We start from the raw sequence: 14,312 nt of genomic DNA, 5'->3' as shown, positions 1-14,312 counted from the left end.
TGTTGTTTAAAGTATAAGGATGAAATAGAAGGGGAAGAAGGTCGCATGCACAAGAGATAAAGCCGCATATTAAAAAAAAAGCAGTGAAAGCCGGCAGAGTTCATTAGTGGAGACCTTATCGGAGACGGCCGAGTGCCCCGATGCATTCTCTATCTGTTAGCGTTTATCAATTATCAATTGTCATGACTGTATCCGTTTATTCAATTTTATTACTCGATCACAACTCCGTTCTGCTCCGATTGCTGGATCTTCTCCCCCCATCATACACCAAAACTCACAGACACTGATAGGATCATGTCTGGACGGCGTCTGCTAGACGTCATCCAATTATTCAATGCTTCAAAATCGGTCGCAGGAAAACATCTAGCAATTCGTCAGAATCAATTGGATGTCTACGCTCGGACATCCTCCTTAACCAAGGGGATTAAGGAGCAGACTGATGGGTTGATTTTGACTGCGAAAGCTGCGGCCGCCTTAGCTCGCCGGTTAGAGGATTCTTCGCCACCTTCCTCCCCTTCCTCCTCTTCCTCCCCGTCGCCGACCACCGCTTCTCCCCTGAATCCATCTGCCGACTCTGCCGACCCCAGCCCCAGCTCCAACCCACAATGGCATGCGGAAACGGCCACTACGGCCTCCACGGCCGCCGCGGCCTCTCAATCCTCGTTCCCCACTTCGGCCGATAGTCGCAACCAACGACGTCACGTCGAATTCCAATTACCTTCTACTACAGCACAATATACTGGCACCGAAAAATCACCAGATCTCAATGTGAGTCAACAACAGGATGTTTTTGACAAGCCATCGCACGAGATTACATCGGAATCGCCGGAATTATCCGCGCAACCTAAAGTCAATTTACCTACGGTCGCTGCCGATGTACAAGTTGGTTCAGGTGATGGATTGAATGCCGATGTGTTTCATGCGGCCACCAGGCCGGAGGGGAAACCTGCTTCGACGATAGCAGGGGACCAGGAGATTCCAGAGGAGATGATGCAAGATCTTTTCCATAGTCCTAGGGTATCGCGCATGTTCGGAGGGAAACCTAAACCAAAACGTGACTGGATCCCGGCGGAGAAGTCTGCCCCCAAGTTCGTTGCGCCTGGTGCTACATTGGCACCTAAACAGGAGATTGCTTCCAAGACAGAGGAGGAAGATATTCAAAAGCTAGCTGCCAGTGTTGCCGAGGATGTAGCGCCAATGGCCCAAGTAGCGTCTGAAGAGACAGCGGTGCCGTATCAGATGATGGAATCTCGTGTCCCTTCCTCTCGATTGGGTAGACTATGGCAGTACGGCGGATTGGCGACATCTATGGCCTTTGGTGCTGTAAGTGAAACCGTCCGTCGAGCTACCGGTAGTCAGGACAGTGGTTCTATCATGTTTAGCGCGGGGAATATGGAGCGTATGGTATCGAAGCTATCGAAAATGCGAGGTGCCGCTCTCAAACTGGGTCAAATGTTGAGTATTCAAGGTATGGTGCAGTTGACACTCTTTCATTCAAGCTGGACTGTTTCTCGATGCTAACAAAAGCTGTATAGACTCGAACATGCTTCCCGAGCCCATCCAACAGGTCCTCCAACGCGTCCAGGACCGTGCCGACTACATGCCTGCCTCCCAACGTGATAAGGTTTTGGCTGACAATCTTGGTCCCAACTGGCGGGAACTCTTCACCTCGTTTGATGATATTCCCATGGCGGCTGCTTCTATTGGCCAAGTCCACGCTGCGGTTCTCAGAAGCACCGGCAAACCCGTTGCTGTGAAAGTCCAGTATCCCGGCGTCGCAGACTCCATTGACTCCGACCTGAACAACTTATCCATCCTCCTCACTGCCTCCCGCCTCCTCCCACGTGGACTCTACCTCGACAAGACCATCGCTAACGCGCGTGTCGAACTTGGATGGGAATGTGACTACCACCGTGAAGCTCAATGCGGTGCCCGTTTCCGTGAGCTGCTTCGCGACGACCCCGTCTTTGTTGTGCCGGAGGTTATGCCCGAAGCCTCAGGCAAGCAAGTGCTTACCATGGAAATGCTCGAAGGTGTCGCTGTGACCAAGATTCAAGATTTCTCACAAGAGCAACGCGACTGGATAGGCACACAGATCATGCGCCTGTGTCTACGTGAAATCACCGAGTTCCACTACATGCAGACAGACCCCAACTGGACCAACTTCCTCTATAACGCGCGGACAAACCGCCTCGAACTCTTGGACTTCGGTGCCTCCCGCGAATACCCCTCCGAATTTATTACCACCTACGTCCGCACACTTGTTGCCGCTTCGCGCAATGATCGCACTGCTTGCCGCGATCTCTCCGTTGAACTGGGCTATCTCACTGGCCTCGAGTCTGAGGCTATGGCAGATGCCCACGTGTCATCTGTGATTACTATAGCTGAACCCTTCATGGGCTCTTCGCCTGATCTCTACGACTTCCGGAATCAGACTATAACTGATCGTGTGCGTGCGCTCATTCCTCTGATGATTCGTGAGAGACTTGCTCCCCCGCCTGAGGAGACATACAGTTTACATCGCAAGTTGAGCGGTGCTTTTCTGCTTTGTGCACGGTTGGGTAGCCGTGTGCCTTGTAAGGAATTATTTGTTGAGGCTATTCGCAAGGCTGAGCTGAGGGGATCATTTTTGGATGAGCAGAAGTTGAACTAGGAAGCTTCTTGCGTTTATGTACTCTATGTATCATTATACGGAATCTTTGTACAGTATATTGGAATTTTGCGAAAGGCCTATAAAAGAAATATGAATAGGAACACTGCTCCTCTCTGAATGCCAAAATGATCACACTTCAAATATGCAATGCAAAATGCCTAGATACATTCCATTTACATACGATTGAGCAGTCGCCAACTTCAAGCAAATAAGACACTGTTGCTCGCCCCATTTTGGCATTTATGTAAGATATTTTCGCGTTGAAAAAGCATCACCACCTACAAAGCGCTTAGTATTTTACTGAGTCTATTTTTCAATTAGATTTTTCTATTGTACATATACTCAACATTATAGTAGCAGCGTAAATCTTCGTCGGCATCAATAGCTATCCGTACCCTTAACAGAGGGCATGTCCTCTCCATAAATGCTTCGCCAATAGTCTTTAACACCAGCACAGACGTCTGTCCGATCTTCCCAAGTATCGAATTTATCTTCAAGCTCACATGCCGTCCAAAGAATCTCTTCCCAAAATGCCTTCTCAACATCAACCTTGGCATTGAACTGATCCACAATATCCTCAGGAATCGTCCATGCACGGGTAGGCGTACCATCATCCTTGAAAGCAGGGTTGACCTCGTGTGGCTCAAAAACAGTAGCAGGATTAAATTTAGGGAAATTGGCATGAATAAAAAACACATCCGGGGTAGGCGCCTGGTCTCCACGAACACGCCATTTACCTTGACTGGTCAGTTCGTAGTCTTGGATAGGATTGAACTGTGCCATTGCCGAGCCTGCAAAACCACCCTCGTCTTTGCGGTGACCGAGTGCGCAAATGGATTCGCTAACTTGGTAGAACGGATCGTTCATTGCAGATGCTGCTGCGACGAAGGTTTCTTTATCGCCTTCTCCGGCTGCGCCCTGTGACAGGAGGGGGTAGTAATGCGTTGGTCCCCAGTAGTTGTAATATGTGCACAAGAACAAGGTGCGCATGTGTGTCTTTTTGGAGAGAAGCACTTCGCCTGATTCCGTTGATTGTCGTAACGTCATGGCTGGAGATGAAATCCCTGCAATCTGGTAGAACAGTGGGGATGCGGAAGAACCCCAGAAATCAGGCCAGGTGACCATATGGTTTGTGCGGAAGGGTTCGCTGTTGAAGAGGATTTCGGGCTTTTTAAGTGGAAATGCATCTGCGTCTAGGAAGAGGATTTCCTCGAAGGAAGAGAATAGCATGGCAAGGGGCTTGAATTGGTATGTTTTTATGGTTGCAGGGGCGGCGAGGAGGATTTCTGAAAGAATTATACACCGTGCGTTTAGAGATGGGAGGACAGTATCGCAGATGTACTCTTCGTATTCTGAATTGTCGGCTAGGAAGATCTCCATTGGTAGCGTTGATCCTGTCCGGCGCAGCATTCGGAGAGAGATAACAACTACCGGTAGGTATGAGCCTCCGGCCGTTGATACAATGCCCTTTGTACCTGGGATATACTCCAGCTCAGGCGGCGAGGTTGTAATAGCCCGTACGAATCCGGTATGCGCTTCTTTCATGGTCTCGACATCCTCTTTGTCGACTTTGACGAATTCCGGACGTGGCGGGGCATTCTTCGCCTGGAATCCCTCTGTTGGCGCTTTTTCATCCTCAATCACCGGCCTAGTACCCGGTGCATGTCTTTCAAGGTGGCCATGGAATTTCAACCAAAAGCGCTGGTGCGCGACACTTAGGTCGTGGGAATTTGAAGCTTGGATTGAAATGGGGGGTTGAGAGGACTCGATAGTGCTATCATTGTGGTATGTGCGCCATAGAGTAATTAGCGCGAATACCCATATAATCGCAAGGATGGCACTGATAAGTGTGCGTCCTCGGAGGAATGACCTGATCATAATGGCGTGCACCTGATGCGCACTGCGGTCTTGCGGTCTTGCAGCTTTTATTTCTTTACTTGAGGCTCCGCTTACGCCAGAATTAGCGGCAGACCCGCTGCGCTAATCTGACACCTATTATCCTGGACTCGGATTGAGTCACTAGCTTCGGTGGCAAGTTTGACATATATATAAATAGGTTCGGGACGTGGTTGAAGGCTTTGTGAGAAGGGTTGAAAGATGAAGATGTGGGGTGAATCAAAGAAAGGAACTCGCAAAGTCAAAGATCACATTGAAACACTGGTGCCGTTGGTGTGTATTATGCCCCTTGAGCACGGGCCGGTATACAGACCCACCGTAACCAAACATGTCATTCCTCACGAAGACATTCAGTTCCACTGGTTTTGATAGAATATAAGGCGGCTTTTGTTGTTCTAAGATTCTTCTTATTATTTTTGTATCCCACTGTGCGGAATTTTTCGAGTTTGGGGGCATTAAACTAGATAGAGTAAGATTTAGTACTATACATCTCATCTCTCGGGCATTGCAAGTTTCAAGTTGGTGATATACGATAAATACACTAGCAGATCCATTACCGTTTATTAATTTGCGATCTACTCAGCTGTATCATAGTTTAGTAGAAAGGCTCGAACCATTAGAAACGTCATTGATGGAGGTGGCGATACAGGATGATAGAGCTTGAGAAAAAAGAAAGGCATACGAAAGTTGTTTCGTCCCCACGATATAGTACGCTTCAGTACGATGTCAAGTGATCTTAAAGGAAACAAAGGAAACCATGAAAGATTGGTCTTTGTGGTGATTGCCATTATATCCGCGGGGCTATAGAATACCTTCAAAGGTCATTGAAGGGCTATTGGGGTTTGTTGTACTCTCCTCGGTGGTCTAGACAGAAGTCTCGTCCATGGATGGGCTTGCGTTTTCTTTGTGTTTGAGACATATTGTTTTAGTCTCGTCTTATGAGCTTTTGGACATATATCTCAACGCGGCGATCTGTGCACTGCTTAGCTTTTTTCCGTTTTACAGTGTTGAACATGATTTTGGATATCAATTAATCGTGTCATTTTCCTATGCAGGATCAAAGAAATGACCCTAGAGATTCATATCATGATGTCCACGCGCTCTTTTTCTCTGGCTATTTTCCATATCCTGAAATAGTTCAGGTGATTTTCTCATGTTTCAAGCTGATACCGGACAGCCTTTGAGGTCATTGTATACTAGATGTATGTATATACCAGTATAGCTGCCCATCTCCCATGGATCTCCGTCTGTTGTCTTCCTCTGAACAAACCTTGGAAAATAGTCATGTCTAGCTCACATCAACGTACTTATAAATGGCTTACAAATAAACCTGAGGGAAGTCGTATCGCTACGCCTCATCATCGTGTTGTTCCCCTCCGACCTGGCAACCTATATGGGGAAAACCAAACCGACGGTCATCCAACGCATCTCGTCACGGTACACGAAGAACATTGTGTCGGGTCTCTGTCGCCATTGACACAGGGAATCCGAAATTTTGAGATCGTCGAGACGGAGTCTCCAGTAACCCCGAAGCCATCTACGCCAGCATGGGGCTTTCACGATTATACGCCTTCCCTCAGCAAAAAAATTGATACTATCTTGAGACATCGCCCGATCTCGGTGGTGGAGTGTCATGCTGAGGGTGAAGCCTGTGATGTTGTAATTGGAGGGATGGAAAGTGTTACTGGGAGCTCGGCATACAGGAAACAACTTAACTTCAAGAATGAGCATGACCCCGATGTTAGGATGTTGTTGAACGAGCCACGCGGCCGAAACGGGAAAAATGCAGTGTTTCTACTACACCCGACTGGTAAAGCAGATCGTTGTCTTGTCTTTGCCAAGAATGATGAATACGTCCCGTTCTCGATTTCTAGCATGATATGTGCGGCAAATGTTCTCGCGGAGTTCCCCCAGGCTGGGGGACCGCCTCCTGAACTCCCTTGTCAGCGATACATTTTTGAAACTGTTGCTGGTAGAGTGGCAGTGGAGGCTAACTATATAGAGACTAAACATTACCAAGCTCGGTGTGACTCTGTCACAGTGTACGGAGTGCCGTCCTTTGTGTTGGAGGCTGGTTATAAGTTGAAGGTTACAGGCCTTGGAGTAATTACCGTTGATATTGTTTATGGAGGCGTGTTTTGTGCCTTTGTGGATGTTGAGTCGGTTGACTTGGCTGTTCATGAGAGTAATGCCAATCAGATGGTAGAGATTGGCGAACAGATCCGAAAAGCTCTTCTGGAGTGTGACCTCGATATCTCTCATCCAAGAGATTATTTTATTCGAGGAATTAGTAACGTGGTGTTTACTGAGGCGGTGGAGGTGGATGGAGAGGAGAAGTCCGGTATCAGTGCGACGGTGGTGTCTCCTGGTAGACTAGACCGTAGTCCCTCTGGCACTTCATTGTCTGCTTGGCTTGCTCTTTTGTCCCATCGAGGTGGCATTGACTGCAAGGATCTCCGAAGTTATAGCATCTCGGGTTCTCAGATGGTTGGTCGTATTCGAGGCGGGTTGAAAGTTGGTAAATACGATGCCATCTACCCTTGTATTGAGGGCAGAGCATGGGTGACTAGTTTCAAGCAGGTTGTTTTGGACCCTACTGACCCTTATCCAATGGGTTTCCGTGGCGCAGATCAATGGGGCCCTAAGAAACAGCAAGAATTCGAAGTGGGTGGCTTAGGGATCCACATTGGCTCGTTGAGCGAACATGGGAGTGTAGATTCAGACAGAGAGAAGGTCATTAAGCAAATCGGCTGGAAGGGCGCCAACAGTGATGTGGGAGGGAATTATTAGTAACGTGAAGATTGTATTTTTTGGATCAAGCGTGATTTTAGATTTCATAAATTTAGCACAATTTAACAAGCGTCAATGCTGAACTCAAGGCACCCAACAAAAAATCCTAAGTCCCATTATATTGAGGAGCACACGAGCTTTCGTTCCATATGAATAATTCACCGAACTCTATAATTAGATACGTTGTATATAGTAAACTTCGTCTATCGCGTCTATACCACGATACACCGGTCGAGAAATCATGCCGAACTATTCTCTTCTTCCTCCGGGATCGTCGATGACAAAATTGGATGATGATCCCATTTCGGTTCCCAGTCCAGGGCTTCTTGCTTGGGAGTGGGAGAATCTACTGCCAAAGGAGATCGATTCGACTGTAATCGGAGGAGCTCGGACAAGGCACCTCCAGAGAAATGCAGGAACAAGCCGACTGTGATACCAGTAAGGATAGCGCCTGTAACAAAATACAAGAATGCCTACATTTATGTTAACATGTACATGGTATGAAGTGTGGGATTTGTCATTGTCTTTTGTGGGTTGGAAACAAACAAGGGGGATCTGGGTTTGCCTTGAAGCCAAGAATATACGATACTGTACGGATCAATGAATGTAATAGACATACCTCAAATTTCATGAGAAGCTGAAGCGGGAATAGAGCAATGCTAAGCAGGCCATATACAAGCCATAGCAAAGGTGTCAATAGAAAGTGCAGAAAGGAGAAAATCCAGGACAGCATGTAATAAAGGACGCTATAAAGCGCGCCTAGGACGTATAACGGTACATTCCATGGTGAACCTTCCATATTATATACGAAAGAGAGGTTGAAGATCAAGATAGCCTCTAAAATTAGAGGTCTCCGGATGGGATGAATCCCGTCGTACTCAGCTCAAGCTCAAAGGCTTCAAGTTGACTGAAAGGGGGAAAATCCGGGGAAGTCGAGTTACAGCCGCAAGCCCTAAGCCCTACATTCCCGATTTGACTCTCCGCCGTCATCAGCTTCTTGGGAGATCTTCTGAACCAACTGGCTCGACTTTCGTTCCGCATTTAGCCCCAACACCCTCAGGGCCCAAGTCTTAATGCCTGTAGTTTGATTGAATTCGAGTCGATATTTCCCTTTCACAATCTTTCTTTTCTTTCCATTTCTCATCATCCCCTCTGCCGCACCCCGTCCCCTATCTACCCCGCCTTCGATGGGCAATAACCCTTCTAAAGCCGATGTGCCGTCGGGCCACATCCCCAATGCCCCGACCGATCGAAAGGTGGTCCGCCGCGCCTCTCAAAATACAATCCCGACGACCAAAGCTACTGCTGCAGACCCCTCAGCAACTCGTGAGACCGCCGCCGGTCACTCCGCAGCATACCAGGGCTCTGTTCAGCATCGGCTACAGGGTCGAACATCCACTGGATCGCCCAAACCGATAACTCGGCCCGAAAAGCCCGTGGAGAGAAAGTTTGACACACCACAGGGAGGAGATTTAGCGTCGCCAGATCACTCAAACCCGGTGCAAGTGCCAGTTGCACGCCATGCCGCGGGGCGAGATCCGATGGCGCCGTCAGCGCCGCCGCATAACTCCTACTATACCGCGTCGACCCATCTGCAAAGGCCTCCACGCATGCCATTGCCCATTGCCGATGCTACTGCGACACCGGGGTCACCGATAATTGGACCGGAAGATTCACATATCCAATCCATGCCTGCGGATCGCCTTTTCGATGAACAGATGGAGGCATCCCATCATAGCAATGCTACACTAGATGGTGACGAGATGGTGGATGAGCTCCAGCCATTTGGAGTCGGCAAAGCCGTCCCCACTACGATTGAGTGGAATGGTCCCGGCGAGAAGATCTATGTTACTGGAACCTTTGTCAATTGGGAGAAGAAGTTCAAGTTACACAGAAGGTATGAAGAGTCTGTGTCAAACCCAATTGAAAGCCCCGTTTTTTTTCAAGTGCTGATTCGCTGATATTGAATAGCGAGACTGATCCTGGGGTCATGACCGCAACATTAAATTTACGACCTGGAACACATCACCTGAAGTTTCTTATCGATGGTGAAATGCGAGCGTCCGATAATTTACCAACAGCCGTCGATTTCACTAATCATTTGGTGAATTATATCGAAATTAGTGCGGATGATGCTCGCGACAAGTCCGATGTTTCAGCGGGAGCCGGCCCCCCGCAAGCTCCCCAGGATAATGCTAAAGACCGACCATCGGAGGAGACGGAAGATGAACTACCAAAGAAAGAAGAAGCCGCTGAAGAAGTACCTCCGGGGGATTTTGGCAGCGCTATTCCCCAATTCCTTGCCGACTTGGACAAAGAAGAAGATAGTCCCGCATACCTGCAGGCTGCTAATGTTATTGGTGACACCCCACAACCGCCTAGTCTCCCACTGTTCTTGGGCAAATCTATTCTCAACAGCACGACTCCCACCAAGGATGATAGCAGCGTTTTGAACTATCCCAACCATACCGTCCTGAACCATCTTGCGACAAGTAGTATCAAGAATGGCGTGCTTGCAACAAGTGTAACAACCAGATACAAACGAAAGGTAATATACTCTCCTTCCCTGCGAATTATCTTGGAAATATTTGGTCTGATCAATATATATAGTATGTCACGAGTATTTTGTATAAACCTACCGGTGACATCACTGGAGAGTGAAGGAATATTCAAGTACATGGCGTGGCTTTCTTTGCCAGAATAGCCCTGCAATATTAACCTCGAAATACATGACCATCGATCCAAACCCCCAGAGTTAGGGACAGAACAATCCACCTATGTTGCCTACCCCTTTCATCCGAAGCATTAAACATACGCAAAGACGTTACTCAATTGAGCTGACTACCCAGTCTCTCTTTTACCAACGAACTTGCTTGTGCTCGAGATATAGCATGCATCGCTCAAATATTTCAAGAGCTATTTTGAAAGTCCGACCCAATGAACAGAGGCATCACTCATATTGCATGAATTTCTTTTCGAAGGCGTTGTTGCTTCATGATTGGGAGGCTTGTGTCGGAGTTGATATTTTGGTCATACAGACCTGATTTATTTGCATGACCGCGCAGGCGCGCGCTTTGAGTTCTTCTTCTGCTTATAGAATTATTTTCAGTGATCTAATTTTTTTTTAACTCTTTTGAAATACATCATTGATCATGAAGATTTACGCAAGATATTGAGTTGACCATCCCGACTTTATCAAACATATTTAACGTCGTAACACATTATATTCATTGTCTTTATATTTTAGTATCTTAATCTCGCCAATCGACAAAGACTTCATCTGTTCGGAAGCGTTGAGTGCAGGTGGATTCCTTCAGCGGGGTTCGGAAACCCGTCTTGTATGCCATCATACCCGCTTGGGCGATCATGACACCGTTATCGATACAATAACGCTCATCCGTAGCAAAGACAGAGCCACCCCGATCCCGAGCCATAATTCCCATCATCTCTTGTAAACGCTCATTGGACCCAACTCCACCAACTATAAGGACCTGTTTGGATCCAACATGCGCCATCGCGCGCTCGGTGATTTCAACCAGCATCGCGTATACCGTCTCTTGGAGTGAGAAACACAAGTCAGCACGAGTGGGCTTTGCATCAGGGTCTTGATTTTGATTGCCCTGTTCCTGGTCAATCCGCTCATCGTCCAATCTTGCGGCCTCCTCGCCGTTCAAACCCAATGACACGGCCAAAGCATCCACGGCAGCTAGAATACCCGAGAATGAACAATCCATGCCTTTCACGATGTAGGGAAGCTCCACCAGTCGGCTACCTTTCTTGGCCAGTTGCTCAATATTGTACCCTGGGAACGGGTCGTTGGGGATATAGAGAGTGCGCGCAAATCTATCCAGGCAATTTCCAACAGCGATATCAAGTGTCTCGCCAAAGATACGATATCTCTTTGAACTATAGGCAATCACCTGTGTGTTGCCTCCAGAGACATAAAGGACGACGGGGTTCTCAGCACCGGTGATAAGACGGCCCATTTCAATATCTGTAAGTGAAACCCCGTGTCAGTTGTCGCAGATACCAAAAAATAATTTGCAATAGTGCTGAGAGCCGCAATTCCAAATCAATAATCAATGACTTACGTCCAACGCAATGATTTACTCCAACCAATGGCTTGCCCCATAGCAAACTCATCATCCGTGCCGCCATAACCACACTTTGTAGCGGGGCACCCATACCAGGGCCCTGGGTGAAGCAAATACAACTGACATCCTCAACTCGTATGCGCGCCTCCTTGAGTGCGTTTTTGACCATCTTCACAACCCATGTTCTGTGGTGACGTGCAACATCTTTGGGCAGGAAACCTTCGCCAGGTGGGGAATTATATGTGTGTCGAACGTTCGCAAGGATTTGGGGCATGCTGTCATCTGAGGGATATGACATGATCCCAATGGCCACCTTATTGGCAGAACCTTCCATCCCGATGGCAATCATGATGAATAAAATTGGCTAAATAGACTCGAGTTTTGGTGAAGTGGGAAGTTTTGAAGCTCTTGGGGTTCTTGGGGCTCTTGGAGTAGGAGTGGTTTTTTTGTTATCGTTATCAGTCGAACCAAACCAAACCATAAGCGGCCCCGTTGCTCCGAAACAAAGTACAACCCAATCTACTTCTTCTTTTCTTTCCTCCTCTGTGCCCATTTTCCCACTTTCACCCTTGGACATCCTGCTATATTTTACTGAGAGGGTCTAGTACGGGGGTGTGTTCATTTCCCCACACACAGGTGCTTTGCATTGCATCTTCCCATCTTCCCATTCGCCCCATAAAGCAGACCCTACACAATGTCTTCCTCTACCCATTTCTCAGACCCTTCAAGCTTCCAGCAACAATCCAACGGATTTGTTTCCTGGCTTGAAAGCAATCCTGGTGTTAAAGTCAACCCAAGGATCATTTTAGCGGATCTTAGATCTACTGGCGCAGGACGAGGAGTCGGTAAGCTCACTACAAAGGCCCCCCACTACCCACCACACAAAAGCGACATAACCCACCTACAAAAGACCCTCTTACAATAAACCGGCTTCTAATTATATACCCCTCTTTGACCCATATAGTTGCCCGGACGAACATATCTGAAGGCGAAGAATTATTTTCTATCCCACGATCCTTAATCCTCGCCGTCCAGAACTCAGATCTGAAGAGTCTTCTGCCGCAAGATGTCGAGGCGCTCGGTCCATGGCTGTCCTTAATGCTGGTCATGCTCTATGAATATCTGCGTGGTGAACAGTCACGATGGGCTCCCTATTTTCGGGTTTTGCCTACCAGCTTCGATACACTCATGTTCTGGTCGGAGGCTGAGCTGAACCAGCTGCAAGCTAGCGCTATCGTGGGCAAAATTGGCAAGCAGGGTGCCGACGAGTCTATTCTGCAGTCTATTGCACCTATTGTGAGGGCTAACCCGGCTCTTTTCCCACCGATAAATGGTCTTACGTCTTTTGACGGCGATGCTGGTACTGCAACTTTGTTGGAGCTGGCTCATACTATGGGGTCCTTGATTATGGCCTATGCCTTTGACATCGAAAAGGGCGAAGATGATGATGATGATGGGGAAGGCGATGATGACAATGAAAGCTACATGACGGATGACGAGGATGAGCAGACTTCTAAGGGCATGGTTCCCCTCGCTGATCTACTCAATGCGGATGCAGACAGGAACAACGTAAGCATCAAGATATCCATTCATATTCAACACATTCAAACTAACCCCTTTTCAAGGCACGTCTATTTCAAGAAGAGGAATCCTTGGTTATGAAAGCTATCAAGCCAATTCAAGAAGGCGAAGAGATCTTTAACGACTATGGTGAAATCCCTCGTGCTGATCTGCTTCGCCGCTACGGCTATGTAACCGACAACTACGGTGTGTACGATGTTGTTGAGCTGTCCTTGAAGGACATCTGCCAGTCAGCTGGCCTTTCAAACAACGACATCGAGTCCCAACCCAGAGTAGGTCACGCGATGTACCACATGCATATGTGGCATGATCCTCGCAGCATTGGAAAGTAATAGAAAAGCTAATTACTTAAATAGCTCCAACTGCTCGAAGAAAATGATCTTCTGGATGACGGCTACGTGATTCCTCGACCAACTGCCAACGTTACCCTTGAAACTATTCTTCCGGCCGAGCTAGTTGTTTTGCTCACAACACTCACACAATCACCTGAAGAGTTTGAGCAGCGTCGTTCGAAGAACAAACCATCCAAGCCGGCAATGGATGCCAATCAAGCGGGTGTTCTCTACAAGACTTTACAGTCTAAGCAAGCGCAGTATGGTACTTCGCTCAACGAGGATATCAATCTTCTTACTGGTCTTCTTCCACCAAATGCTCCGCAAGCACTGGAGGGCTCTGCCCGACGCCAAAAGATGGCTTTGCAGGTACGCCTCGGTGAAAAAGAAGTTCTACGTGATGTCCAAGCAATGCTTGAGCCCCTAGTTGCCAATGGATCCCTGAAGCGGTCTGCCAATGGGGATGACCATGACTCCCGACAGAGCAAATCGGCGCGTGTATGATTCAATGGCCACACTGGCTTGCATCTACTAATTCAATGAGAATCGCGGCGAAGCATCAACCCTCGACTCGATACCTTACAAAAGCAAATGGCGACAAAAGTTCTTTTTCCGCGAAATATTATATTGTGTTAGATTTTCGAATTGTCTTTTCTTCTTTTTTTCGGCCTTCTTCCCTTTCCCAGAAATGCAGGCATCATAACTTCGAATCGTCCATCATACAAAAACAGGCCGGCCGGCCTTGGCCGCGCACGATCCTCCAGGGTTTCAACAGAAAAGAAAAATACTATGTACATTAACAAATGCAGATACCCACCTATTATGGCTTGGTATCATAAAGGACCCCGCAAATCGACATCGAAGCCTGCGTCGAGAGAAATGGGAAAAAGAGGTATGAGAAACAGGAAAGGTGGAGGAGGGTGCGTTACGGGAAAGCAGGAAAGATAAGGCAGGACTCCATCAAAT

The 14,312-nt window shown here is 47.8% G+C and overlaps 6 protein-coding genes across 6 annotated transcripts; 4 read left to right on the top strand and 2 right to left on the bottom strand.

The window, feature by feature from the left end:
* Positions 1-294: 294 nt before the first annotated feature.
* N7478_005386 (protein kinase COQ8) lies at positions 295-2,653 on the top strand (the record flags this gene model as incomplete). Its single annotated transcript, XM_056921600.1, has 2 exons — positions 295-1,468; positions 1,536-2,653. The coding sequence occupies 2 exons, from the start codon at positions 295-297 to the stop codon at positions 2,651-2,653; spliced, it is 2,292 nt and encodes a 763-aa protein (XP_056779637.1).
* Positions 2,654-3,031: 378 nt separating this feature from the next.
* On the bottom strand, positions 3,032-4,531 carry N7478_005385 (alpha-mannosyltransferase; the record flags this gene model as incomplete). Its single annotated transcript, XM_056921599.1, has 1 exon — positions 3,032-4,531. The coding sequence occupies one exon, from the start codon at positions 4,529-4,531 to the stop codon at positions 3,032-3,034; it is 1,500 nt and encodes a 499-aa protein (XP_056779636.1).
* Positions 4,532-5,833: 1,302 nt separating this feature from the next.
* On the top strand, positions 5,834-7,339 carry N7478_005384 (uncharacterized protein; the record flags this gene model as incomplete). The annotated part of the gene is made up of 1 exon (XM_056921598.1): positions 5,834-7,339. The coding sequence occupies one exon, from the start codon at positions 5,834-5,836 to the stop codon at positions 7,337-7,339; it is 1,506 nt and encodes a 501-aa protein (XP_056779635.1).
* Positions 7,340-8,526: 1,187 nt separating this feature from the next.
* Positions 8,527-10,000, top strand: N7478_005383 (putative Snf1 kinase complex beta-subunit Gal83; the record flags this gene model as incomplete). Its single annotated transcript, XM_056921597.1, has 3 exons — positions 8,527-9,236; positions 9,311-9,887; positions 9,950-10,000. 3 exons carry the CDS (start codon positions 8,527-8,529, stop codon positions 9,998-10,000), a joined length of 1,338 nt encoding a protein of 445 aa, XP_056779634.1.
* A 590-nt stretch (positions 10,001-10,590) lies between these two features.
* Positions 10,591-11,782, bottom strand: kae1 (O-sialoglycoprotein endopeptidase; the record flags this gene model as incomplete). Its single annotated transcript, XM_056921596.1, has 2 exons — positions 10,591-11,333; positions 11,431-11,782. The coding sequence occupies 2 exons, from the start codon at positions 11,780-11,782 to the stop codon at positions 10,591-10,593; spliced, it is 1,095 nt and encodes a 364-aa protein (XP_056779633.1).
* Positions 11,783-12,127: 345 nt separating this feature from the next.
* N7478_005381 (ribosomal lysine N-methyltransferase) lies at positions 12,128-13,850 on the top strand (the record flags this gene model as incomplete). Its single annotated transcript, XM_056921595.1, has 4 exons — positions 12,128-12,278; positions 12,398-13,002; positions 13,059-13,286; positions 13,371-13,850. 4 exons carry the CDS (start codon positions 12,128-12,130, stop codon positions 13,848-13,850), a joined length of 1,464 nt encoding a protein of 487 aa, XP_056779632.1.
* Between the last annotated feature and the right edge of the window lie 462 nt (positions 13,851-14,312).

This window comes from Penicillium angulare (assembly GCF_028827245.1).
Source record: "Penicillium angulare strain IBT 27051 chromosome Unknown utg000004l_segment0_segment0, whole genome shotgun sequence".
Classification (NCBI taxonomy): domain Eukaryota; kingdom Fungi; phylum Ascomycota; class Eurotiomycetes; order Eurotiales; family Aspergillaceae; genus Penicillium; species Penicillium angulare.
Note: the sequence above shows the minus strand (reverse complement) of the source record. Positions and strands in the feature narration are given on the sequence as shown.